This window comes from Caretta caretta, chromosome 22 (genome assembly GCF_965140235.1).
Source record: "Caretta caretta isolate rCarCar2 chromosome 22, rCarCar1.hap1, whole genome shotgun sequence".
NCBI classification, from domain to species: domain Eukaryota; kingdom Metazoa; phylum Chordata; order Testudines; family Cheloniidae; genus Caretta; species Caretta caretta.
Window position 1 is genome coordinate 23,287,634 of NC_134227.1, and position 27,340 is coordinate 23,314,973.

The 27,340-nt window shown below is 44.1% G+C and overlaps 2 protein-coding genes across 5 annotated transcripts in view; both read left to right on the plus strand.

The window, feature by feature from the left end:
- The window catches only part of UBE4A (ubiquitination factor E4A), a 30,453-nt gene extending 11,977 nt beyond the window's left edge, over positions 1 to 18,476 (plus strand). For all 4 annotated transcript variants that reach the window (XM_048827238.2, XM_048827237.2, XM_048827240.2 and 1 more), the window contains exons 7-20: positions 783 to 985; positions 1,586 to 1,777; positions 2,882 to 3,215; positions 3,491 to 3,617; positions 4,991 to 5,298; positions 6,322 to 6,454; positions 8,495 to 8,682; positions 10,378 to 10,478; positions 10,605 to 10,718; positions 12,484 to 12,658; positions 12,792 to 12,972; positions 13,888 to 14,035; positions 16,073 to 16,230; positions 17,225 to 18,476. In XM_048827238.2, coding sequence (XP_048683195.1) covers positions 783 to 985; positions 1,586 to 1,777; positions 2,882 to 3,215; positions 3,491 to 3,617; positions 4,991 to 5,298; positions 6,322 to 6,454; positions 8,495 to 8,682; positions 10,378 to 10,478; positions 10,605 to 10,718; positions 12,484 to 12,658; positions 12,792 to 12,972; positions 13,888 to 14,035; positions 16,073 to 16,230; positions 17,225 to 17,363 — 2,501 coding nt within the window. In that variant the 3' untranslated portion in view covers positions 17,364 to 18,476. The remainder of the gene's footprint in view (positions 1 to 782; positions 986 to 1,585; positions 1,778 to 2,881; positions 3,216 to 3,490; positions 3,618 to 4,990; positions 5,299 to 6,321; positions 6,455 to 8,494; positions 8,683 to 10,377; positions 10,479 to 10,604; positions 10,719 to 12,483; positions 12,659 to 12,791; positions 12,973 to 13,887; positions 14,036 to 16,072; positions 16,231 to 17,224) is intronic.
- A 1,294-nt stretch (positions 18,477 to 19,770) lies between these two features.
- On the plus strand, positions 19,771 to 26,726 carry ATP5MG (ATP synthase membrane subunit g). Its single transcript, XM_048827245.2, has 3 exons — positions 19,771 to 19,934; positions 24,139 to 24,299; positions 26,538 to 26,726. Exons 1-3 carry the CDS (start codon positions 19,871 to 19,873, stop codon positions 26,634 to 26,636), a joined length of 324 nt encoding a protein of 107 aa, XP_048683202.1. The 5' UTR covers positions 19,771 to 19,870; the 3' UTR covers positions 26,637 to 26,726.
- Positions 26,727 to 27,340: the final 614 nt, after the last annotated feature.

Consider the following 27,340-nt stretch of genomic DNA (forward strand, 5'->3'; position numbering starts at 1 on the left):
AAGAATAAGCTCTTTAGACAACTTGGAAGAGGAGCATCTGACCATGTCAGGAACCTTAACTAATAGGTCAATCCCTAGAGTTTATAATAACTTTTGAACGGGAGGGAGTAGAGCCAGAAATGGGATGGAGCCTGTGAACAGCTCAGTTCTTTTCAACACAAAGTGTAGGGGAAATTGCTGTCTGCTTTCTTGGTTTTCTGTGTCACTAGAGAAGTTAACACTTTGGGCCAAAGTGCAGTCCATGGATACCAGTCACACAGGGCCCATCCTGGGCTCCACTGAATATTTATGGGATTGGTGCTGGGAGGAGAACTGGTCTATGGGAGTCTCTCCCTCTCTAACAGAGTATTCTGCAGAATAAAATACTGAGACCCCCTCTTTAAAATCTATCGGGAAGTTCAAGTACCTCTATTTAGTGTCCTTATCCCATGTGAAAACACAACTATGTCCACTTGGCAGGAGGAAAATGTGTCTAGTGATAAGAATGTTTCTAATGTTCTTGTCAAGCACAATTGGTCCAACTTAAAATGTGTTGGCAAAACTTGTCTCTTGATTTAATGTATCGCTAAGTAGTCAGTATCTCAAGAGTCTCTAGATATGGATTTGCTAAAGCATGAGCTAACCCATGCAGCCCCCCACAACTTGCTGTACGCATGACCTGCCATCCTGCTATGGCTGGTATTTGACAATGTGGTGGTACCTAATTGGCTGAAGCCACTAAAAATACTTTGAATATTTCTGTTAAATGTTTTTCTACCCCCACCCTTTACTTCTTTTATTAGACTTTGAAGATGTGACTGAGTTTCTTGAGGAGGTCATAGAAGCCTTGATGATGGATGAGGAAGTACGGACATTTGGGGAGGTCATGGTTCCTGTGTTTGATATTCTGTTGGGCAGAATCAAAGATCTGGACCTTTGTCAAATCCTGCTGTACACATATCTGGATATGCTCCTCTATTTCACCAGACAGAAAAATATAGCACAGGTAAGTGTGTGTTAGTGCTGGTGAACAGTGCCAGCTGTCCACTGGAAAAGTGCTCCATAGGCAGCAGCAGGGCAAATTCCGTCTACACTATCCCACTAATATGCCTCTGCCATTACTCAGACTACTTCTACATAAGAGAGTAATTCACTTTCTGTGGCACTTTGACCCTTAGCCTTGCTGATGAGCTTGCCAACAAAGAGAGCAACTGAATACGTCCACAGGCTGCTGGGTCTGATATAGATGTACCTTCCTGTGCAATGGCTAATGGTTTTTGCTTTGGCTTTGTTACTAAATGACAGGCTGGATATGTGCCAGGCTCACATTCTGCTCTGGTGAATGTGCACTCTTAGTAAAGTGTGTTGCTATGATCCATGCATTCCAGCTGTAGTAAAGGGATTGTGTATTGGCTGCATGCAGCATGCTACCTGAGTCACAAATTATGTATTCATCTTTATCCTCTGATAAAAAAGAGAGTGAAATAATTTGTTCCCACATTCCTTCTCTAACAAGCTACTCCTACTGTTCTCTGACCACTCCCAAATCAACAGGTTCTCTTCATACTTTTATGAACAATAGCATGCACATTTTCTGTCTCTTTAGGTTTTTGTAGACTACATTCAACCCAAGGACCCCACCAATGGGCAGATGTATCAGAAGACCCTGCTAGGAGTCATCTTGAGCATCTCCTGCTTGCTAAAGACCCCAGGCGTAGTGGAGAATCATGGATACTTTCTGAATCCATCCCGATCCAGTCCACAAGAGATCAAAGTGCAGGAGTCCAACATTCATCAGGTCAAGCTGAAGTGTATCAGTGCCACTATCTAATACTGAACCGCAGTGTGTGTTCCTAAGGAAAGGAAGCCTTGTAATGGGTTACGGTGTATGACTTGTGCTCAGAAGATCTGGGTTCTATTCCAGGCTCTGCCACAGGGTGGCTGTATGACCGTGGCAAGTCACTCCACCTCTGTGTGCTGTGATGCTGTTTCCCACCTGTACAATGAGGATAGCACAGGCCTCACGGGGTGTTGGGAGAATAACTCCATAGATGTGGGTAAAATGCTTTGGATTGCTCAGATGGAAGGTGCTGCAGAAGTGCAAAATCTTAAAGAACTTTCTAGACATTTATGAATGAAGCATCACAAACCCTGGAAGATAGCTGTAATCCCCATTCTGCAGGTGAGAACTCAATCACAAAGGTTCCTCATCGAGAGCCTGGCAGATCCAGGAGCAGAACCCAGATCACTTGGCTCCCAGTCACGTGCCCTACCACAAGACCATCTTTCGACCCAGTGACCTGTGAAGAATTTTGGTTTTACTTTCCATTGAAACAATTCATTATATCTCTTAAAGTGTCATCCTTCCTTTTTGCTGTTGGCTTCAGGGTTGCTCTGTTCATCATATGTTGTTTCTGACAGGAGACACTGGTAAGGGGGCGTGGGAGCTATACCTAAGCACCTATGGGTATGTCTGCACTCCAGCTGGGAGCATGCTTCCCAGCGTGGGGTCAGCAGATTCGCACTAACTCCCCTGGAGCTAGCACACTAAAAATAGTCATGTGAACCCACAACTCAGACTAGCCACCTGAGCTCGGACCCAGGGGGCAGGCAGGTTTGGACTTGGGCTGCTAGTCCACGTCACTGCCCAGGCAGCCATGTCCCACACTGCTATTTTTAGCCTGCTAGCTGGAGCAGAGCTCCCATGAGTCTGTCTAGCCAGGCTGGGAGGCTAGCTCCCAGAGGCAGGGTAAGCAGACCCTAAGTGACTTTCCAGAAGATTAGGATGACCTGTGGACTCTCAGACCAGCCTTGGAAAGTGCAAGTGAAATGGGCCTTTTTCAAAAATGCCTTCAGTGATGGATTGGGTTTATTTTATTTTATTTTTATTTTTTTGTAACAGTTTATGGCTCAGTTCCATGAGAAAATCTACCAGATGCTGAAGAACCTGTTACAGCTGTCTCCAGAGACCAAACACAGGATTCTTTCCTGGCTTGGAAACTGTCTCCATGCCAATGCAGGCCGTACAAAAATCTGGGCTAACCAGATGCCAGAGATCTTCTTCCAGATGTATGCCTCAGATGCCTTCTTTATGAATCTAGGAGCTGCCCTCCTGAAACTGTGCCAGCCATTCTGTAAACCCAGATCTCCTAGACTTCTCACCTTCGATCCCACCTACTGTGCCCTGAAAGAGCTGAATGAAGAGGAGAGGAGAAGTAAGAATGTGCATATGAAAGGTAGGTATGCTAGAAATGTTATGCTCGCCTTGTGTTGCATTTGCTTCCATCTGGACTCACGAGCACTCAGTCTTCCCTACAACACTGTACCTCATGCCTCTCCAGGAGGAAAAGGAGGCAACAGATTAGCTGGGCAGTGGGGAAGGAGTAAAGGAGAAGCTGAAAAAAGTTAAAATATCACCCACACCAAGTCAGGTCTTTCTGACTGTGCTGAAGTCCCCTTCCCAGACCCAGCGGGGCAGGGTTAACTCACTGGTGCTTTTAATTTCTTTAAGGCTTGGAAAAAGAAACATGTTTGATTCCAGCTGTGACTGAGAAGGAGCCAGAGTTTGCCCACAGCTACAATCTGGTGACCGAGAACTTAGTCCTGACACAGTATACGCTCCATTTAGGATTTCACAGGTAACTCCACTACTAGGCTTATAAGTCCAGGAAGCGGTGGTTATAAACAGCGTTGATAACAGGGAAAGTGCCACACAAAGCTTTATTTCTTATGGATTATATTTTAAACCGGGGTGTCTGCAGGCTTGTGGGAGAGATTGTTTTGCCTAGGCTCAGGTAAGATCTGGTGTTCTCAAATAACAGAAGAATGCTAAAATCATAAGGGAAATGTGTGTTTTTAGTACCACTTGTATCCATTCAATATTTAATAAATAAATAAATAGTCACCAGTCAGAAATACTCCTGAACAGGGAGTATCCTCCCAGTATCTGAGGCCCAGTGCTGTTATGCCTGTTCTTCTGACTGTGCTGATGACACCTGAGCTCCAGACGATAAATAAAAATTCAGATAAAAAATCAGGGGTTTATTTCACCTGTGCTCAAATACAGGCTAACAAGCCCATGAACCAGGCATTATCTTTGGGACGACTGAAGAGTTGGACCCCTGGTTTGACTTTGATAATGTCTGGTTCATGGGCTTGTTACCTTTCATTGTGGTTTTCATTTAGCTGCTGATCTTTCCCTAGAAGAGAAAAGGCCCATGTCTCCTGTCCTGGACATCGTCACAGTCTCAGGATACTTGTACTCTGTAGAATATTTGAACTGCCATAGTGAGTGGGTTTCATTTTAAGCAGATTAGGAAGATCACTGGCTGCTCTTCTCAGGAAGCGGTCTGCTGGACACTAAAATGTACTATTCCCTTAGCCTCCCTCTGTGAATTGTTGCTGGGATACTGTGAGGTCACTAATGATCCAGGCATACTCACCTTCTGTGTGGTTTATTTTCTAAATATAGAAATAGCCGAAAAAGTTATGCAAATAGCTTTGTTGCTGGGAAATTGAAAATGTATGCAAGGCAACATCACCACATTACCTAGAAAATCCCTGATTTTGGTAATCCTGTGGATTTACAACTGCATAGGCCAAGCTAGCCCACTGGTGGATCACCAGATTTTTCATTCTGCAGACCAGATTGTAAGAGAGCCCCTTTTCTGGAACTGAACCCTCCCAATCTCTCACTGTGTGATTCTGATAGTATTCCATTCGGCAGACCACCAGACAGGATTATTCATGGGGGATAATTTGAGGACGGTGGATTAAAATAATGCTCACTCAGTTACAACCTTCTTTCTGCTTATTCAGATGGAATGGAGCAGTTTCTAAAGCTGGTACTGTGCCCTGCTTTTTCCTGCCCTCTCAGCTGCTTCTGCCAGCTGCACAACATCACTCAGTATTACACAAGCAGGGTAAAAGTGGGTGCACATTTATGTGGGCAGTCTGTACTAAATAGATTTTCATCTAGTCTTTGGTATTCTCATTTTTGTTTTGTGGGCAGGTTGCATGATCAGATGGTAAAGATAAACCAAAGCCTTCACCGGCTGCAAGTAGCCTGGCGAGAGGCTCAACAAAGTTCTAGCCCTGCAACAGACAGTCTGCGGGAGCAGTTTGAACGCCTGATGACTGTCTATCTCTCCACCAAAACATCCGTGACTGAGCCACAAATGCTACAGAACTGCCTGAATTTGCAGGTGTCCATGGCAGTTCTCCTGGTCCAGCTGGCTGTAGGAAATCGAGGGACTGAGCTTATAGACCTGACTTTCCCTTTGTCAGAGGTGGAGCACAGTGCACTGGCTTACGTACCAGGTGAATGAGATCACTCGGGATCACTGCTTTTCATTAAGACAAACGCACCTTTCAAGGCAGAGGGCCAAGCAACTTCTCACCTTAAAATTACTTTAGTATCCTTTTCAGTTTGCATTATGTATACAGTGTATGGCCTGACTCTTTCAGAGGTGCTGAGCACCTGCATTTTGCAGGAACTCAACACCTTGCAAAATCAGGGCTGTAGGAGCTGTACAGAAACAATGTGAAATTCTGCTCCAAAATTTCAAGAGCACAGCTGACAAATTGATAAGCATCAGAGAAATGACTGAGAGTATAAACTTGTGATTCTGAACAGATGGTGCAAGCTAAGCCAGGTTGGGGCTGGATGTGTGCTGGCATGGGAGTTGTCCATGGAAATTCTGAATTTTCCAGGAAGTGATGTTACATTGGTGATCCAGTAGAGAGCACTGTTCTGTGTCAGCTCTGAGCCAACACCCATGTTTGTTGACAGGAGTCTCTGCACTGGTGGAAGTGCTGTCTTTCAGATGAGACAAACTAAGGTCCTGGCCCCTTTTAAAAGTATCAGGCGCTTTCTGTAGGAACTGAAGTGTCCAGTCACAATGTCCTGCCAAGTTCCAATTTAGACAGAATGTAATTACTCATCTAACATTCCCCCTGCAATTTCAATTGGATATGGATCCTTCAGATGTGGTTTATTGTTATGTACTGCTTAATAGCTGCCAAGTTTCACCCCCAAAGGTAACTTACCTCCATGGTGGGATGAAGTGATCTCCATGTACAGTAAATTGTATCAGTTTGAGGATTCTTTAGAATTGTATTTTTTGGTCAATGCAAGCTGTTCCTGTTAGGTCTAGGGATACAGTTTTTACAGGCTGTGCTGGCACCCTCAATAATTGCTTCATTTGTTCATTGGCATTAAACAGCCATGTTAATTTTAATCACCATTAGAAGCCCTGGGAAAAATCGTACAGGGAAGGATAGAAAAGAGTGCCTGAAGGAACTTCCGAAGGAGACACTAATACTTATGACTTCTGTTCACAGAATTCTTTGCTGATAATTTGGGTGATTTCTTCATTTTCCTGCGGCGTTTTGCTGATGACATCTTGGAGACTTCTGCAGACTCTCTGGAGCACGTCTTTCACTTTGTTACTGTTTTCATGGGTGATGTAGAGAGGTAGATAAGTTTCCAGCCCTTTGTCCTTTTACACTTACTGCAGAGCATCCAGAGAGAGAGACAAACAAGTAAAAATCATAAGGGGTGTCTTGAGGTTTGATGTAAACATTAATGACTCAGCTGATCTACCGGGGGATAGCCAAGAATTCCACCCATGAGAGGCACAATAAGCAAAGAAGTTTACCCCAAAGCACTTGGACTTCATGTAAGACACAAATGGGAGTTCAGCATCTAGTTCCTTGTTAAAGTCAAATAACTAATGTTGGGAGCCTAGCTAGTTACAACTGGTTGTTAGTGAACTTCAAGTAACAATGGAATGCCTGGCACTTGCATTTCCATTAAATGTTATTCCCCAGTCTTCCTCATGTGTCCCCTGAAGGAGGAAGCTGAAGTGCGTCCCCCAAAATTGTTTTCACAACCGGGTTTTGAATATTTGTGTCAAAAAAAAGAAAGGGATTTTGACAGCATTTACAGTTGTAGGGAAGAGTGGTGGGGCATCAGGAGGGGTAGTCTGGTTTATCACTGCTGCAGAAGCAAGTGAGTGTGTGTACAGTAGTGTGTTTACATGTAACAGATGGAGATGTGCTGACCTCGTCTATCGGAAAAGCACCTGAAAAATACTTCCTTTTGTTATTCTACTACTACCATGGTGCCTCAGACAAGGAAACAAATGGGTATTGTGTGTGTAAAGTGGAACTTGGTCTTAGTGAGCACCACTTGTGATTGTTTGGCTATGGATCAAAAATTACTTTCTAGAATCCATTGGTGCTAATGGGTTTGCCCCTCATTTACACTGATCACTGGGGCTTTTGATTATAAGGGTCAGACTGAAAGAAATTTCAAACCAGACTTTTATTTCCAAAGACAGGAAATAATTTTGCACCTTTTTGTTGCTTTTCAGCTGCAGGTAAAGAACGTTACAACTAAGGGCCAGGCCAGTTAGAGTTATAACCTTAGTGACCTGCTGGGGCACTTGGGGACAGATGTTCAGAAATGAGCACTTGCAATTCCAGGTTAAGTCACTGGGAGCTGCAGGTGCTCGGCACCTTTGAAAACCAGGCCCCACGTATCCAGTAGAACTTGTGCTGTCTTTCAAAAAAGGAGATTTTGCTTTATGTTCATGTCTGATTTGGGAAATTTCCTGTTTTATGCAATTGGATGTTTTGCAAATGATCAAAACAGGGGTTGTCTAGATTGGTCTATCTTAGTTGTTTCTGAAACATCTGTTGCCTTGGTGCTTGTTGCCTTAGCACTGAACAAAATTATGACCAGCATTATTGATCCTTGTGGTAAGGTGTCATTGTGTACACTGTGTTCATGCTATTCATTTGTTAATATTTGTGTGTGCATAATTTTTTCATGGGAACAACAGGAGCAGGTAAACTCCATCTTCTCCTTGGGATGCTATTTGCAACTGCCCAGCATGGGAGTTGGGAGACCTGGGGTCTGTTCCCACTTCTTTCCCTGACTCACTCTGCAGTTTTGGACAGGTCACTAAACCCCTGTGCCCCACCTCTATAATGGGGACAATAATGCTTACCCACCCTTGCTGAATGCTCTCAGATATATTCGTAAGAGCACTCTGTAAGTTCAAAGTACTTCTGCTGTTATATAAATAGGAGACAGAGGCATTAGACAGGTTCAGCACATAGCTGATATAGCAGAATGTTTGCCACCAAAATACATTTGGGCTAGGGCAGAAGAGCCACAACTGATGAGCAAGCACAAACGTGCAGTTGTATGCATCACTGAGAGAATGTTCTAGGAGGGATGAGGCCAAAAGCTTCAACCTTCACTCCCTTTGTAATCTTTCTGTCTGAGGTTTAACCCCTAGTTACTGAGAACGACCATGGCATGCTGTTAGGAATGCAAGTGATAGGTCAGATGCTTTCAGTTATGTCAGAAGTTTGGCTGCACAAGTGTAGTGGTGTTAGCCAGTCCTGCCCCATGTGGATGGCCACAATCTTTGGGATTCTCTTTGGTCAGTCAAAGTCCCCTTTTGCTCTAAACTGCCCCATTATATCTGTTTTTCTTTTCCAGGATGAAGAATCCTCACCTGCGAGCCAAGCTGGCAGAAGTGCTGGAAGCAGTCATGCCTCACTTAGATCAAGTCCAGAACCCACTTGTCTCCAGCATGTTCCATCGCGAGCGAGTGTTCTGCTCCTACCAGCACGCTGCCCATCTTGCAGACGCACTCATCAAGGTCTTTGTGGATATTGAGTTTACAGGTAAACAGGGAAGGGGAGGGTGAGAAGAATCTGTGGGAGGATGTCTGCAGGCTTTGACATACCTTGTTCTATTGACAGTGGTGCACCAAACCTAATCTATTCAGGCTTGGTCAAATCCATTAGACAGATGGCATTTTAGCAAAAATGCAGCTATTTTGGATTGCTGATACATGCAAAACTGCAACATACAAGGAAAGTAGATACTCTGGAAAGCTACATTTCATGGTCTAATCAGGTCTATTAACATACTTATCTAGCTGTGCCCACTAGGGGTTCCACCCTGCTCCTATTGAAGACAGCAAAACTCACACTGGTTTCAGCATGAGCCTGTTCAGCTGAGGGGGAAACAAGCACATTTCCATGCTCACAGACCATCCATAGGTGGCTTTTCTCAGAGGCCCCTCCTAGACACATTTGTATTCTGACTGCCCTACATCCCAGCCACCGTCCTAGCCAGGATTCTCTTCTCCTGCTCGATCACTTCCATCAGAGAGGGAGAGTCACTAGGGTGCAAGGAGAGGTGCTCCCCCTTCCTCTCACAACCAGAGTCTAAGTATGCTGTCTCCACAGCATTTCTGGCTCCTGCTTCCTGGACCTGGGACTCTGTATTCCACTGGCCCTTGCACGCTAATTGTATACCCTGACATTGTGCTCTAATGGAATTATCATTTATTCAGAGTCCTCATCCCTAAGAGGTATCCAGCAGCTCAGTAGGGTGAATCAGCACTGCTTGCCTTACATGCTTAATGGTTAATCCAGCTCCCAGTGAAATCAGTGATAGCCTTGCCACTGATGTCCATTGGAACAGGATCGAGCCCTTTGTCTGCTGGGGGATGATTGATGCTGAGTGCTTCAACTTGGTTGCTTCCTGTGAGCTGACAGTCAGCACCTGTGCTGTTGCAAACCATTGCCAGGGAAGTGGTTTCTACAACACAAACACAGTGAACTCCCAAGCTGCTGTTATTAACTGGGATGAAAAACAGGAGTACTTGTGGCACCTTAGAGACTAACAAATTTATTTGAACATAAGCTTTCATGGGCTTACAGCATACGCTAGAATAACTGGGATGCTTATTCTAAGGGAAAATGGAGCAAAAGCATCTGATGTATCAGTCACTTTTTAAAAGTCTGTCTTACTTTCAAAGGCACTAGCGTTGGCCTCTTTCCTGTTTCTTTGAGGTAAACAGGCCTGAAAATCAGGGCCGTTTATCTCCCCTGGAGTTTAACAATTCCTTTAAAATAATACAGGAACCTCTCAGATGTCACAGAGTCCTGTCATCTTCCCCAGACTGAGCCAGACTGGTTGCCTTAGTTGGGTAAAACTCTCCAAGTGCATGTAAAGTCTGTATAAAATAAAGTCCCTGGGCTCTGTGAAGCTTATACAATATTGGAGCTGCATAGCAAGAAAAGATTAGGCAACAATGAGTCCAGTGATGATGGCAAGTTTATATTTGAAAGTAGCATTTAATTGGCTTTTGCTTCCTGACTTTGGCTGTGTTTCAGGAACTTGCTGTGAAAGTCATTCCATGCTGAGCACGGTGCACTGTGAAGTCAGCTTTTGAGTTTTCTCAAGGAAGTGAGCAAGTGTTGCTCTCCGGTGGCCTGATGCTAAGTGTGAACTGTAGAGAGGTTAAAAATACAGTGCCAATGCTTGCTGCTGAATTGAAACTTCCTCTCCCTTTTGCTTTTTTTTAGGGGATCCCCATCAGTTTGAGCAGAAGTTTAACTATCGTCGACCCATGTATCCCATTCTCAGGTACATGTGGGGGACAGATTCATACCGGCAAAGTATAAAGGTAAGCTAAGATAAACACATCAGTAGTTTGTTTGGTTTGTACAACGCTGTATTAAGTGTTGAGTTGTGTCCTTAAGTTTGAACTGTGGTGGAGCATTAACTCATCATTTCTGTGTGTGACTTGTAGGGTCTGGCTGATTATGCCTCGGAAAACCTAGAGGCAATGAACCCTCCTCTCTTCCTACGCTTCCTTAACTTGCTCATGAACGATGCCATTTTCCTGTTGGATGAAGCCATACAGGTAGGGCTTGGAAGGCGCTCTAGCTGTGACACCGGAAGCAGGCACAGCTCTTGTATTTGAGATGGCTGATTAAAATTCCAGACCTATATCGCAAGTGAAATTAGGCTCATCCTAGCTCCTAGTGATGTCTGTCTACATCAGATGCTCTCCAAGCAGTTTGGCAGAGTTCAGCTACATTGATCATCTGCTCAGGAGAAGCCAAGAGGTGGAATAGTGAGAGGTGCTGGAGGGCATGATCGAAGGACATTTGCAGAACTGTGTTGGGACCTGGGACTAGAACCCCAGGGCTCTTGCAGACCAAGATCAGTATTGGGTTGGTGAGGCTGGAGAGAGGGAGGAAGCCAAAGCAAAAGAAGGTTTTTCAGGTCAGGACTGAAGTATATTGGCACAGTCGTGAGGAAGTCTGCCTTTTGCTTATCTGAACTATAACTGGCTCATGTGAGTCTTCTTGCAGTTTGCAAAAAGAAAAGGAGTACTTGTGGCACCTTAGAGACTAACAAATTTATTTGAGCATAAGCAGTTTGTGATTACCAAATCCTTCTGGCTTCCTTTGCAAAAGCCTTATTATCTTAACAGGTGCTGCTGTCTCAAGACAGCCTTGTCCTTTGGGCTTACAAGGCATCAGACCCAGATGAACTTCTTTGTCCCCAGCGTGTGATTATTTTCTAACCACACCTTTTGGAGCTGCTTCTTGCTACTATAAAAAGGACCCTTTGTTTGGAGAGTTCAGCTGTATGTCCCGTGGTGGAAGTGTGGGCCTGGGGATTAGCAGATGAGTCAGGCAGCGTAGGCCTGTTTGAATGTTTATAGGTTCTTCCTTATGTTGCTTGTGGTTTAAATGAATGTTCTGTGTTTTCGTTTGTTAAACCTATGTGGCCATGGGAGCCTTGTGTAAACTAAGAGAGAAGAGCTCCTGTCATTGCAGAGTTGGCTCGCTGTGGGACTTGTTGTGACCTGGAACCCTGCTGTGTGAGGTTCACTACATCACTGGGAATACAAAGAGATCCACAGCTGCGAAGAAACTTAAAAGTTACTTCCATGTTATGGCTGAATCTTATTTAACCCCCAAAAATGAAATCCTTGATTAATCTGCTTCACTCTTTACTCAATCCTTCTCCACCCACCTACCAGTTTTTCTCTCCTAGTTTCCCTGAGCCTTTTTGAGGCCCCATGTAATTGTTGCTGCTGTCTTGTTCAGCCACAGTGAACTAAACTCTCTTTGGAATCTATCAGTCAGCACTTCTGCTGGTAGTAGGAAGCTCGTGAGAACTTGTGCTGACCTAGCAAAGGAAAGGCCCAGTCTGGAAGTTTGAGTTCTGTTGTGCCTGGCACCCAGAACTTCAACTGATACCCTGGGCTAATTTATTTCCTTTCTTGGTTTTGATTTATTTGTGTAATTGGTGTTGGTGACAAATACCCAACTGAAAGTACCAGAGACTTAAACCCTCTGTTTATCTACAAACCACATTGATCACAGGCAGCAGTAGTTAAGGCTTCCCCCAAACTGCTCTGTCAAGGGGCTTCAGCCTACCCTCAAGGAAAGAGAGGAGTGCCTCCATGGTCCAATTCAACCCAGGTCCTCTTTCCTGGGGTTGCTAATTTTGTAGTGATGTTTCTCTGATGTGCATGTCTGCCTTCTAGGAGACTTCCCGAGACCTACTGAACTCATGGAATGATTTCCCATCTGAGAGGAGATGAAAGCATTCTGAGCTTGCCAGGTTTACTAAGCAGACCATAGCTCACTTCCTCTGCTTTATCTTTACAGTACCTTAGTAAAATAAAAGTTCAGCAGATAGAGAAGGACCGTGGTGAGTGGGACAACCTGTCCCAGGAGGCTCGTCGGGAGAAGGAGTCCAGTCTGCAAATGTTTGGTCAGCTGGCTCGCTTCCACAACATCATGTCCAATGAAACCATCGGAACCCTGGCCTTTCTGACCTCAGGTATGGACAGCAAATCCTTCTGGCTGGGAATCGGAGAGTGGCAATGGTTGGGGGAGCTTTGCCTGGTTTAAGGGGCTGATGCAGAAGGGTTGATTTATTCTGATGCTCAGAGAGCTGTTGGCTTCTGTTCCAGAGATTAAGTCCTTGTTTGTGCACCCTTTCCTTGCTGAGCGCATCATCTCCATGCTGAACTACTTCCTGCAGCACCTGGTTGGTCCTAAAATGGGAGCGTTAAAAGTCAAGGATTTCAGCGAGTTTGACTTCAAACCTCAGCAGCTCGTTTCTGACATCTGCAACATCTACTTAAACCTTGGGTATGTGAGGGTGTGAGAAGCTGCAGGGGGGCAGCAGTCCTGGAGAAATAGGACCCCTGTTACAGAATGGATTCATGTTGTGGGGTGGCAAAGAAAAATTATTTCTGGGTATTTATCCTGGTAATTCCATTAGCAGGACGCTGCAGAGGGCCAAATTCTATCCTGAGTTGACTGCAGTCAGCATAAATCCAACCAGAAATTATTTTGGGTTCTAAAACTTGTTTTTAAACCATCACCCCTCATCTGAGCAAATAAATGTTTAAGGCTTTAAAGAGGGACTCCAAATAATGGAGAGTCTGTATATTAAGTATAGCAGACTTTTCTGTAGGAAATCTGGCAGGTATAATGCCATTTCATGTGATATATGTAGTTCTGTTTACATTGGGAGCTGAACTCTGCAAGCTGTGATCGTGTTTAAACATGGTGGTGGTTAGCAGAGTTCTCTCACAATCCCCTGGCCAGTGTGTTGTGCGGTGGTTTTGTATGTTGTGAAAATGTATGTATGTCTTTTTTTTTTTTTTTTTTTTTTTTTGAAAATCATGGTAGCCAAGCTATGCTATACACTGGCTTCTTGTCCCTGGTAGGATATAACACATTTTTTAATAGGGTTTTAAAACACCCACTCCCAAGTGATCCATGCTAGCAAGGGAAAACACCTACAACCCTGGCAGCAGTAGCAGAGTTTTTAAATATTGTTGTAGCTATTGTAAAACCTATCCCAGTGTGGAGACCAGCTAGAAGAAAAGACTTAGCTGTTATGGAGAGGAGTCTTTCTTTCACTTTGCCATCTCCTGTATATGTTTACTGAAGTAATTCAGTTGTTGTGCGGGTTGATGTTTCTGTAGCCTAGCAAATCACTCCTTTTTCACAAATGTCAACTCTTACGTTCTCTTTCTTTTTGCAATTGTGCTTCAGCGATGAAGAGAATTTCTGTGCCACGGTGCCCAAGGATGGGCGCTCCTATTCGCCTACACTGTTCGCTCAGACGGTCAGAGTCCTAAAGAAAATCAATAAGCCTGGCAACATGATAGTGGCTTTCAGTAACCTGGCTGAGCGGATCAAGGTGAGAGGAGTAAGAGGGGAGGAGGACAGTGTTGGTGATTTCATCCATTTATCGATGGTCCCTCTAAGCAGAGTTCTCTATTAATATTTTACTATGAAAGTTCTTGAATTTGCTCCTCAGCTCCTTATCTGATTTATCTCTTTCCTTCTCCCGTGGCCTTCAATTGTTGTTCTCCCCTCACCCCCCAACACCTACTCACATTCTTCAGTCTCACTCTGGCTCCCAGTCCCAGTATACCTCCCTGGGCTCCTCATCCATTCCCAGTGTCGTTCTGTCCCAGGACTCCATTTCCCAGTTTCTTTGCCCTGGCAGTCCCACTTCTCCCCCACCATGGTGCATCCTGGCTTCTTGTCAGATTTATCTCCTGTTCCCCCATCCATTGGTTTCCAGTCCCCTTGCTCAGCCAGTCCTTGTCTCTTCCCACACCCTGACTCCCAGCTTCCCTCTCCCCTCCAGTCTGTCTCCCCATCCTCCTTGTGCCAGTCTGCTTCCACCACCTCTACAGGGTCTGTCTCTTGTCCCCCTCTGCATGCAGACTAAGCAGCTTCCTCTTACTCACTGCCTGGGCGGCAGTAGCAGCAGGGTCATTGAGACTATGTCTACACAGGGATAAAAGGCACACATCTGGCTGGGGTCAGCAGACTTAGGCTCGCAGAGCTGAAAAATCATTGTGCAGACTTTCGGGCTCGGGCTGGAGCCCAAGCTCTGGGACCTGGCGAGTGGGAGGGTCCCAAAGCTTGGGCTCCAGCCTGAGCCTCAATGTCTACACAGCAATTTTTAGCCCCAGTTTTGGGTAAATTCCTGCTCAGATCCAGGCTGTAGCATGTCCAGTGCAGACAGAAAATCTTCTGGGAATTTAGGTGTTAATATCTAAGAAGTCTCTAATGAGCATATGTAAACTGCAATTTTTCCCCAAGGTCAAATGTGAGCAGATTCTCACTCACAAGGATGGCAAAAGGCATCTCGCTGATACACAGGCCAGCCCCTGCCAGATTTCAAGTCCCATCTCCAAAGTGTTCTTGTGCTAGAGGTTTTCAAAGAAAAGCTCGCCAGAATATTTGAACAGGGGCATAACAACTTATTTTTCTAGCCTCATCCTTGGAGGTGGCTGAGCCATTTTGGCTGAAATTCTCCAAAAAAATTAAGCCTGAGGCAGACACCTGCCATGTAAAATTCCAGCCCAAACAGTTCAAGATAGGCAAAGTTATAAACAATGTAAACAGGGTCTTACTCTGTGAAGTGTTGGGCAACTTGAACAATAGGTTAAGAATACCATCCCTGCTTGTAATATGTGTATGTAGCTTTGTAAACATGCATGGTGTTTTACAAGCCAATAAAAGATGATCCCTGATGCAAAGAGGTTAGTCTACCTAGACAAGACAGTATGCTGTAACAGCTTCTGGAAACCCCCTCAGAGCTAGTCAGTCTCCGCATCAGTGCAGGTTTTGGTGGAAAGTTACAACCATGATGCTGCTCAGTAGTGATAGCCATGCTCTTCCAACTATGATGCTGGTCAGTAGCAATGGCTGCCCTCCTTCTAAAAGCTTCCACCCCCGATTTTGCCCTGAAAGGCTTCTGTCCAGCTAAGGGAAAGCTGGTAACTCCTGTCTTCCAATAGATAGTTAGTTATATTCTTGATGCTTTTGCTGTGTCTGAAACTGAAACCAGGAACTGATTTACATTTTGATAATACTTTAACAACTGTAACTATGCAAATTAAAGAACCATTAGACTTCAGGAGTTTGCGAAGCAAAGCTGTGTGCCCAGTGTTTATTTGCATGCCACAGCTGTGTTGTGTCTTCTGGGTTCCTGCAGTTTCTTAGCCATGCTGATATCTGAGCTCTGGATATAAACCAAAAGGTTTGGTAGAGCATCCAGTTATGTTCATGGACACATTCTGCCAAGTACTTCGCAAGTGAGAAGTCGTGCCAGACTTTCTGCATTGCTAGGCTCTACTCCTTTGCGAATGTGCAAACTTGAGCTGCTTAACAAAGCTTCACAAAACCTAGTGTTAATAGCTGTGCATCTATCTACCAGTCTCTTGCAGACCGACAGCAGCAGGAAGAGGAGACCTATGCAGATGCATGTGATGAATTCCTTGATCCTATCATGAGCACTTTAATGTCTGACCCTGTGCTGCTGCCATCTTCCCGAGTCACCGTGGATAGGTCAACTATAGCCAGGCATCTCCTCAGGTATTCGAGAAGAGTTAATGGTGTCTGAGTGAGGAGTTAGTGATTCACTAAGGGTTTGCTGGGGAGGGGTTGGTAAGTGTTTTTGCTCTCAGAGATTCAGGCAAGACCGAGTGGACATCCCCCATGTATGCATACAGTCTCCTTTCCAAATTTCAAGAGTCTAGGCTCTTAGCTTTGTTATATTTGGAACTGGCTTTGTAATCCATCTTTCTCTCAAAAGCTAACCATTTATCTAGCTGTGTGCAATTTTTGTGTCCTGGACCCTGTGGAATTCAGCTTTCTGAAACTTACAAGTTGCATCCATGTCCAGATTTGCGCAGACGAGACTCATGTTTTTTGATGGAATAAAGCACATGAGAGGTGCTCGGGCCTACAGACTGAAGTGTGTGTGGGGGGGGGGGGGAGATTAATACTTTTTCTTTTATTTAAAGGTGATTTCAACATTGGGGAAACTGCAGGTTTCAGGTTTCACCCTGGTTTGTTCAAAAGTCAGTGGATAGGTTGGACAGCTTAGTGAGTACAGATAAAATCCAGAAATGTCTTCCAATAAAGCATGAGATTGCTTTTTTCATCCAAATAGTAGCACATTTCAGTCTGTCTCTAAGTAATTATCTTCTGTGTGTTAAGAGTCAGAGGTTTGCTAACTGATCTGGGTTGTGGTTTAAGTTTTCTCTAAAGCACTGTTGTATACTCTGGTACTTGTGCTTACCGTGAACCTGTTCTGCTTTCCTTGAAATTTTAGCCCCAAATGTACCACTGAGAATGTGAATGATGGTGTCATTTCTGAAGGGTCAGTCTTCTGGGGGATGTTTGGGTGAAGCCTAATGGTTATACCTAGTGGCTCATTGTCCACAGGCAGGTCTGATTCACTTGAAGGAACAGGGGCTGTGCCAGTCTCTGGTCCTTGTTTCTTGGCTTCATAACATTAGTTTTTAATCATAGGACAGTACTGTCAGAGAATGAGTCTCCTTGACTTTTCCTCTCTTTCTTATAGTGACCAGACAGATCCTTTTAATCGGAGCCCCCTCACCATGGACCAGATCAGACCAAACACAGAACTGAAAGAGAAGATCCAGCAGTGGCTTGCAGAGAGGAAAAAGCAGAAGGAGCAGCTGGAGGACACACTGAAATGAACAAACGAAAAAACATCCTGACACAAATGAACAATAATTTGTTTGCAAGAGAGTGAAGTCCCCTTGCAGAGACAATGGCTGGTGCTTCAGAGAACCTGTGAATCAGCACTCTGTCCCCAAGATTGCATTTCGTGCATTGCCACTAGACCAGGAGCCTCTTGTTTAGGTCCTTCCTTTTATCCCCTTCTACTTTTTGTTTCTTTCCATTAAGATGTCTCAATAATATCAGAAACCTCAACTGCACTACAGTTTCTCAGCCCAAGAATCCTAAGTCCCTTCTTGCTCTGTTGGCCACTGGTTAATTTTCTTCTGTTTGTTCTTCACAGTGTTCACTGTTCTTAATGACTGTCATGTCACACATCTCAGCGGCTGTCAGCCACCACCAACAATCTCTTCCTTGTGACTGTTTCCTCTCTGTTACTGCTGCTTTAGCTCCAGACTTGTTTAAACTATGTAATGTTCTATCATATGATGATTAATGTGAAAAAAAACCTTTGTTCACAGCAGCTCTTAAATTAGAGGCTTGTGAGGATGGAAGAGGTTCTCTTATGCAATTTTGTCTGTAAATATTGGTTGTGTACAAGGGTTTGTGTTCAGCATGGTACATGGCAGTGGGGCAGCACTGAAATCAAAACATTTAGAACATTATATAAAAGTTGGATGTGAATCTCTTAGGGATAGTTGGATGATGTAGCCGCTGCTATAACAAAACTCTCACTGGGACGAGGGAGGTCGTGCTGGAAAAACATGATACTGGTTTTAGAAAAGCTTCTCACTTGGCTGTTGGGGACAGCTAATCTGTTACCTGCTGTTTTGCTCAAGGGGCAACCATGCAGGAACTTGACATATCCAGACACACAGGACAAGCTGTTCTCTAATTAGGGTTCCTTGAGTCTCCACATCATTTAAATTAACCTTAATTAGTAATGACCATCTGCTAGGTTTGAGAGCCTGTTGAAAACGGCACTGTCTGTGCATAGACTGTATACATATTCATACAAGTACACTATAAATCCTGCCTACATTTATACTGTACTTTGTGCATGTTAATATGTACCCAGTGTGTATATATACTTAGACACATGCTTTATCAATAAAAATGTCAAGCTTCAAGTTTCTTTGAAGTGCATATTTGGTCTTAAGATGAGCTTGTTCTGAATGGGGGATCTGGGGCAGGTATAACTCCTCTCACTCAAGTGACACTTTATCTCTGCTGTTGTATACAACTATTAAGCTGATTTTTCCCTAGCTGATCATAACCATACCCTTCTACTGGGGACATGTCTGCAACAAGAAGTGCAGAAACAGCTGAAATTTTTATAATGAAAACTAAGAGTGAAGCTTGGGCTTACTGTGCAGGTTACCTTAAAGAATCAGTTAAAATGAGCCTACTAGATAAGACCTTAAAACATAAGGATCCTTCCCAGAGGGTCATATGTATATGCACTCATGCAAACCTAGGAATACCAGAATTTGAGGCTAAATAAATAGTTTAATATATACGTTTTATTCTTGAGGGGCAGGTGTGTGTTGGTTAGTTATATTTATGCATGAGGTAGGCTTACTACTCAGCTTGTGGGAAGAGGGGGTTTTCCGCTGGGAGGGAGGGAGTACTACAGGGATGGCTATCCAGGGCAACAGGCACAAGGCAGCCTCCACAAAAATCATTCCTTATTTTTCTATCTCCAGCCTAGCAACAGGTTTCTAGTTCAGAGGACTTCACCAAGATGGTCACTGAGACTTGCTATAATTGTTCTTTCCTAAAACAAAACATGGTGTAGTGTTTACCTAGCTCAGGCAGTGATACGTTCATTACAAATGCCTTAGAGCCATTGAGAACACAAATGGGAAGAAATGGGGGAGTCTGAGAGTGCTAAATCATGAAAGTGGTAGGATTTAATCTTAAATTTTTCAAGTACCCTTGAGAGGGGGCAAGCGTTTTGGAGGCTAATCCCAAAACTGTAACCAGCATGACTTGCTTCTTGCAAACTGTGCGAACCTCTCCATGGGGTTTCTCGCTGCTGGCAACACTGCCTGGGGGGGCTGCCCCAAGGGCACCGCGTGCCGCAGGCGTTAGCTCGCTGGCCTGGCCGGCAGCCCAAACCCTGCTGGCTGCAGCGAGAGGGCTGGTAGGGCCAGCACGTGGGCAGGGACACAGGAGCTTCTGCAGGAGGCTTCTGCGCCTGCGCCGCTCTGGCTCCCTCGAAGAGACCAGCTTTACGTTGCGCGTGAGCAGCCGTTCATGGCCGATAGGTGGCCTTGGCGGGCGCCTGATCAAAATGTTGACTCTGAACGGGGAAGAAAATGACGATTCCCCCCCCCCCCGCCGCCCCTCCCCGCAGGGCTGGGAGTGCGTACGGGCCGTCTGGGGGCGTAGCGAGTGGCGGCGACGTTAGGCGCTGCCCGGGCAGCCCTGACGCAGGGGGCCTTGGGGGGTCCTGCTGTAGGTGACATTCAGGCTCCGGCTCCTTCTTCGGCCGCTGCAGCTGCCGCGCGCCGGTTCCGCCATGGCCCAGGCCGCCCAGAGGCTGATCCAGCGCGTCGCCACCAAGGGCCCGCAGCTAGCGAGCGGTGAGAGCGGGCCGGGGCCGGGGCCGGGGCCGGGCGGCAGCAGCCTGGCCAGCCCTGTCCCTTCCGCGCGGGGAGCGCTCGCTGCTCCGGTTAGTCCGGTGTGAACGTGGCCGCCGCGCCCAGCGCGGGGGGACCCGGTGTGGCCTGGCGCGGGGCGCGGCCTAGCTCGCGGGCGGGCGGGCGGGCGGGAGCCCGGGCCAGGCCGCCAGGCGGACTCTGAAACCTCGTGTGCGTATTATGATCTTTTTTTGTGGTCGGTTTATCTGGGGTCTGGACCTTGGCCAAGAAATTTGGGACTTGGCAAAATAATTCACGACCCCGGTCGAAGTTGTGAGCGCATCGCCAGGTGTTGGCTCCGTGGGAGGCTTGGCTGGACGGCCTTTGTCCCTGGATTGGCCCACCCGTGTCAGAGGGTCGAGGCCTCTACTTCCTTTTACTTTCTTCGGTTGCAAGAAATGGGTTTTTGTCATTGTCCAAGTGACTCTCTCTCTCTCTGTACCTTGTAGCCGCATATTTTTAGCTTAAGAAAAAAGAAAAGCTGAAAGTGAACACTAAGTAGCTAAAAGAACAGGAGGACTTGTGGCACCTTAGAGACTAACACATGTATTTGAGCGCAAGCTTTCGTGAGCTACAGCGAAAGGCTACATCATACTGTTGTTCAGTGTCAGTGAAAAGGGAAAACTAAACAACCGAGAAACTTGGCTATTGCAAGATTTTGCAGGATTGTATTGATGACAAAATCTGAGTTTGCAGTAAGTAGTTACTAAATGCTAAGGGGTGGGGAAGAATAACCATAGACCAATTTCAGTTTATATCTATGATAAAGAGAATTTTTTTTGAAGTATAACTCCTCTTCAGATTAATACTTCTCAGAGGGCTTTATGAAGTAAGGTATTTTTCCTATTTTAGTGATATAAAACTGAGGTACAGATATGAAGTGACTTTCAAAGGTCATGCAGTAGAGTCCATGTATCCTTTTCCAGTTCAATACTTTATCACATGGGCAAGTAAACAAAAATGGTGGAGAGAAAACGAGCTTATTATGAGCCTTTTAAATGTAAGGCCCATGTCTGTCAAGGCATTCCAGTTGTAATGGGGAAAGGGGTTAGAGGCAATTGATCAGATGCTTAATAGCCATATTTCCAGATATACTGAGCACCTGTAAATCTCACTGAAGTCTGAGAGGAGTGAGTGCTTAATACTTTCTGAAATCAGGCCTTTCCACCATAAGATGGATCCTCACAACATCCTCCTTCTACCCAAAAGAAACCAACCAATCCCAAACCACCTGAAATAAACCAATTTTAACCAAAACAGTAAATTAACAAAAAAAAAAAATTAAAAATCAATCAGAACCCCCTCCCCCAAAAAAGGGGGGGACATGGCAGTGATTCCATTAAGTCTACTATGGATTTTGCTATTACCAGCTTTACATGTAAGGTGCACAGATACTGTGGTGATGAGCAGCAGTATAAAACAAAATTAGAACTGCTGTTCCCCTGCTCCTACACCTGTATCTTTAAAGACAAAGATTGAGATGTACAGGGTGCACTAACTTTGGTTCCGATATTTGATGTTAGGATGTAGTGATAAGGGAAATGCTGTGTGGTGCAGGATGTGGTGGACTGTGAGCGTAATGGATGTGACAGATAGCTATGAAATAGGGAATGAGGATAGTGAGTTGCTAATAGCAAATATATAAACTTTGTTTTTGCTAACAAGCTGTATCAGCTCTTAAGAATTCTGCCTGTTCCTCCTCTTGTTTTTTGTTCTGTGCTAGTCTTGATACCAACTTTATCTTGTACTTTTGGGTCTTTCCACTTGTAGATATCTCAGCCAGTGAGAGCTTTGTAATTACAATGCAGCTTTGCCTATATTATCTGAGATTCTTTTCCATATGAAATATATGGTCTACTCTGTAATAGGTTTTCATTTAAAAATACTGCAATCTGCCTGTCCAGCTGGGGAGAGTATCTCTAAGAGCAAAATGAAGTGTCTTGAAGAAGAATCAAAATAGACAAGGCATGACCTATTAAGGGCCAAGAAATATTAAGGGTATTAAATATGAGGTTGTCATTAACAAAACTTCTTTTACTTCTGTGAGTTTAAAATAAGTGGTTCTGTTGGCGTAGTATCAAACTACTTCACAATATCCACAACTGAAAATGCCTCAACTGTTGAAGGGTAAAGGGCATAGACTATATAGGCTAGACTCTAGGTTGAACATCTTTTGAGGTTTGAAGACCTTGGCTATACTCTAAATTGTGCTGCAAAACAACTATCCTGGCAGTTGAAGAAAGCATGGGATTTGGTGTAAGGGCTTTCAGTGGAGCAAAGGCCCTTGACTTTGGAATTCACTTTCTCAGTTGGTCTAACAGACTGAATTTTTGATCTTTTGGGTGCAGTGCAGAGTGTCTGTCTCTTTTTCTGAAACTTTCACTTTATGCTGGGTTTAATTTGGAGGGTGGGTTTCCCCCTTTGAATTACTAACGTACAAGCATCCAATTGCACTCAGAATGCTTTTGTAAATTTAAAAATATTGATTTTATCAAACATATGCTGAATTGAAGGTCATTTATTCTAAAACAAAAGATGGAATCTACCTTCATGAGCAAAGACTTCATTCAGCTGTGATTATGGAGACTGGAGAATTTCCACCACAGTGTTAATTACTCTAATAGTAGAGAGAGAGGGTGTGTACTGAGACATGTATGAGAGATGTAGTTTGCAGGCCACATAGATTGAAGTTTACCTAATGTTTTAATTCTTTTGCACCATATAGAGCATAATTGTCAGTAGTTAAACTCTTTTGTGTTTAAATGCTCTCAGCCTATGCAGGGATATTGTCTTAGGTGTAGAATGCTGCAGGAGTTCTGATTGATTGAAACAATAACATTGTTTTCATATTACCACTTCTGCAACTTTTGGGGAGAGGTAGTTGTGCTGCCTAACTAGGAAAAGCTTAATAAAACCTGTTTCAACAAGCCCATCAATGGCTGTTAGCCAAGATGGTCAGGGATGCAACCTCATGCTCTGGGTGTCCCTGGCCTCTGAGTGCCAGAAGCTGGGAGTAGACAACAGGGATCACTTGATGATTGCCTGTTCAGTTCTTTCCTTCTGAAGCACTTGGCATTAGTTACTGTCGGGAGACAGGATACGGGGCCAGATGGCCCATTGGTGTGACCTGATATGGCCGTTCTTATTAAAATGGTTTGACTAGTTTAATTCTAACATCTAATTATTCATGCTTCCAATGTTGAGGCATGACATCTTAAGAATAGGAGCAACTAAAATGTTCCCTTAGAAGATTTTTATTAGTTAAAGTCCATAACACACTCTGCTGGCAAAGAACAGTGATGATATTTATCTTCTTTTTCTAATCATTATCTGGCAACTTAAATTTGTAGCTAATTGACTGACAATTCACAACCAGCTGGTAGAACTAGGTACTGACCTGGGTTCGTCACATGATAAACTTTTTCATACAGGCTTCCTTGAATGGCTGAGTTCCTAGTGATACACATGTTCTGTACCTTTAATGTTGTATACAGCCTGCTTAAGTGGATTTGGATGTTGGGAGCACATTAGACCAATAATCTCCCCTGGCTTCAGTAAGCTTTGGAGTGGAATGCCAGGTGTTCATTTTCACCTAAAAACCCTTCAAGGTTTGGGACCTGGTTACTTGTGAGACTGCCTCTCTCCTTGTGAGGTGCTGCCACGGTTGAGATCAGAAGAGGTGCTTGAGCTGGAGCTTCCTCAGTATAAATGAGTGAGCTTCTGGCAGGGTATTCTGTGAGGAGTCTTTGATATTTGAAATCATCATCCCACACCTGGTGGGCCAGAGTCCAGATCTGTTAACCTTCTGAGCCTGCTGCTAAATCCACTTATTTCACCTTTCTAAGTTTGAGGGTTTGGGCAGTGGTGGATATATTTATGGGCAGTCCTTCATGTTCATATTGTGACTTTTAATTAATTAATTAATTAATGGAATAGGCAGCCAGAGCACTGGATGGTTGGTTAGAGCTGTATTTTTAAAAATTAAATAAATGCTCATTACCAAGGAGCAGCTCTGACTCTTGAGACTGGGTGCATGTTTGGTGAAAGCAGGAAATGAATGTGATGCATGAATAAATATTTGTGTCCAGCCCACACATCTGTTTCTTTTAGCCTCCAGTGGATTCATCCTGGTATTTTTCTCTTCCAGCTGCTGTGACTTACTCCAGGCCTCGTTTGGCCACATTTTGGCACTATGCCAGGGTTGAGCTGGTTCCTCCAACCCCCGCTGAGATCCCCAAGGCCATTGACAGCATGAAAGCTATGGTCAAAAGCTTTCAGTCTGGTCACCTCGCACAGCTCACAGTCAAGGTAACTGCAGGCTAAATAAGAACGGATGTGAATAACAGAAGCATGTTTCCCCTGGGGTTTCTCCAGCCATGCTGGTTAACACATTTTTAGCTGGGCTACATCTAGCAGCATAAAAAGCAGCCCAGAAAGTGACTTGTGCTTGCTATTTGGACTGACAAGTTGTTGATAAAGCCAGGCTGAACCTGTGCTCTCAGTGAGCTCATTCTGTGACAAAAAAGAAGTTTGACTGGACAAACATCACTTCTGCCTCATGGTGGCTTTTTCCCTAGTGAGTTTTTATACACATTTTAGTATGGCCAGCTGTTGATCTTTCCATTTGGTGTGGGCAGCTGCCTTATTGTCAAAGGGACTTCTGAATGCACTGTCACACTTCTAATAGAAATATCAACGTAGCCAGCCCAGCATGTAGTGTGGTATGAAGGGATATTGGATAATTGACTAGTTTGGAATTGCTGCTTGACCTTTGCAATAACAACCAAAAGCTTAAGGCTAGTTTTAAAACACTGCTACCTTCTACAGTGCAAAGAGGAGGGGTGGGGCTATGTTCTGTTCCTGCTAAGGCAGTGGTTCTCAAACTATTGTACTGGTGACCCCTTTCACATAGTAAGCCTCTGAGTGTGGACCCCCCCCTTATAAATTAAAAACACTTGTTTATATATCTAACACCATTATAAATGCTGGAGGCAAAGCAGGATTTGGGGTGGAAGCTGACAGCGCGTGACCCCCCCATGTAATAACCTCGTGACCCCCTAAGGGGTCCCGACCCCCAGTTTGAGAATCCCTGTGCTAAGGGCTGTAACTCTCTTTTGGGTTTGGCTCATAGATCCATTTTTTTTCCCCTAAAATATTCTATCCTTAATAAGAATGTGGGCATTGACAGGCTGGATCAGACCAGTAGTTCTCCTAGTCCAGGATCCTGTCACTGATGGCGACAAGTACTAGATACTTAAGAGGAAGGTGCAAAAACCTAGAGTTGGGTAGCTATGTGATAACCTGTCCCATGGAAAGTTGCCTTCTAACTCTTAGTTTTTAGATAGCGCCTTATTCCCTTCCCAACTCTTGCAAATATCTGTTACAAATTTGAATATTCATGTCACCCATGTAAATAGCTCTGTCTCAATTAGTTTTTTAACTTGCTGCTTTTCAGTTTCATTGAATGTCCCCTTGTTCTTGTATTGCATAATGGGGTTAGCCTCCAGGCGCTTCTACAATATAAATAATAAAGCAAGGTCCAACAAACCAGTAATTTCTAGGCCCCTTTTCCAACTAGAATACCCCCTTCTTGATCTGTAAAGTCATTCAGTAATAGACTTCTTTCCCTTAGGAATGGGAGTGCAAAATGAAGACTAGTTCTCTGAACTTATTACCTGCCGATCTGGTTCTTTAATTGCTGAGTCCAGGTCTTCTGATGGATGCCCCTTTAACGCTTCACATTTAAATCTCTCTTCCTGAAGTTACCTCCAGCATTTTGAAAACCTTGTTCATTTATATAGTGTCAGTCTTCAAAATAACTTTTTAAATAAAAATGGGTCGTCTCTGCTTCAGAATTAGCTAAAAAGCAGAGGTCTGATCTTATGATCCTGAAGCATCGCACGTCTGCTGCATGTTTCTCTGGAGTCTGGCAGATACAGTTTAAGAGCTGCAGGTATTTTGTGTTCAGGGTAATATTTTCCAGGAACTTATTGAACCACTGGCATCCTAGCTTAAAAACCAATAGAGCTGTTGTCATTAAGGAGTGAAACACTTGGAGAATTTGTAGGTTAAGTGTTGAATAGCATTTTTAATGTAACAGTTTTTCATTTCTTAATCCTACCACTTCTAGTAGAGCATAGATGTTTTTTTGGCAGCCGGCTTTTCTTCAACATCCATTCACGTGACTCAAATGTCAATAGGTACCAGATCTGCCCACCAGTACTGAACAGCTATTTCATAGGTCTAGTGTATTGCTTGGCACTAAAACTTGGATGGTCTTTTCAGTATTTATGCTTTACAGTATTCTCTTTGAAGGGCTCTGACAGCTAAGCTGTAAGACTTGAGCACACTTTAGTATGTACTATGATTGCTTGGGTGGGGGAGAGTAAATTGTTAATAGCATTCTTTGCTTTAGCTAAAGATGCTACCTCATTAACATGGGTGGCTTTCTTGCCATCACAACCAAACTTTGTGTATGGTTAACAAAGCAAAGGGAGACGTTACTGCAATAGCAAACATTCTAAATTGTGGCTTTCTTTCTTTCAGGAAGCTCTGAGGAACGGTTTGGTGGCCACAGAGGTGCTGATGTGGTTTTACATCGGTGAGATCATAGGCAGAGGCAGCCTGATTGGATACAATGTTTGAAGACTAATCTTTAGTAGTCTTATGTTTCACTTTTTTGTCTCCTAAGTCTGTAACAGTATTTGACAAAATAAAACCAGGAAATGATGTGGAGTTGTGGTGGTCTCTGTTAGTGGTGTTTACAGTGTGAGCTTGCCATCCTGTTAGCATTGCCAGCTGTGCAGAAAGGATCAGTTAGTATCTAGCTGCGTGGAGGCCATCCCTCTTCAAGCATTACCACACACAAGGAAATAGTTATACCCCTGTGCTGCTTTCATAACACTTGAAAATGTGCATCTTTTACCATACCAGGTTAACTTGGATTGAAACTTTTTTTTTCTGGTCATTTAGGACTAGTGCTTGGGAATGTCTACTGGCTATGAAACCCTTTTGTTTGGTCTGCTAAAGTGTTTATAGCTGGGGATTGTGATCCTCAGATCTGTATCACACAAGCTGCATTTTTTTATTTTGTTGCTGACAGTTTTAGCAGCAGATGTTGCAGAAACAGTAGAAGCCAGTGCTTTAAACCACGAGACAGCAACTTGGCACCCCAGATTTATCAAATGGTATAAAGCATTTTCTTTAATTCTACCAGGCTGAGTTAAAATATGTCAGGTATACGTAAAGAGCTGGAAAAAGAAGGTAATCCGAATAGGCCTCTAAAATCTTACTTCACAACCCGATAGGTACAAGTCATCCAATAATCAATAGCCTTGCTGTGTTCATCT

Bases quoted from the DNA above. Each gene is read 5' to 3' on its own strand.
- ATP5MG (XM_048827245.2), top strand. From the start codon at position 19,871: ATGGCCCAGGCCGCCCAGAGGCTGATCCAGCGCGTCGCCACCAAGGGC. The intron at 19,935-24,138 runs GTGAGAGCGGGC...TTTCTCTTCCAG, and splicing joins GGGCCCGCAGCTAGCGAGCG to CTGCTGTGACTTACTCCAGG. The intron at 24,300-26,537 runs GTAACTGCAGGC...TCTTTCTTTCAG, and splicing joins TCGCACAGCTCACAGTCAAG to GAAGCTCTGAGGAACGGTTT.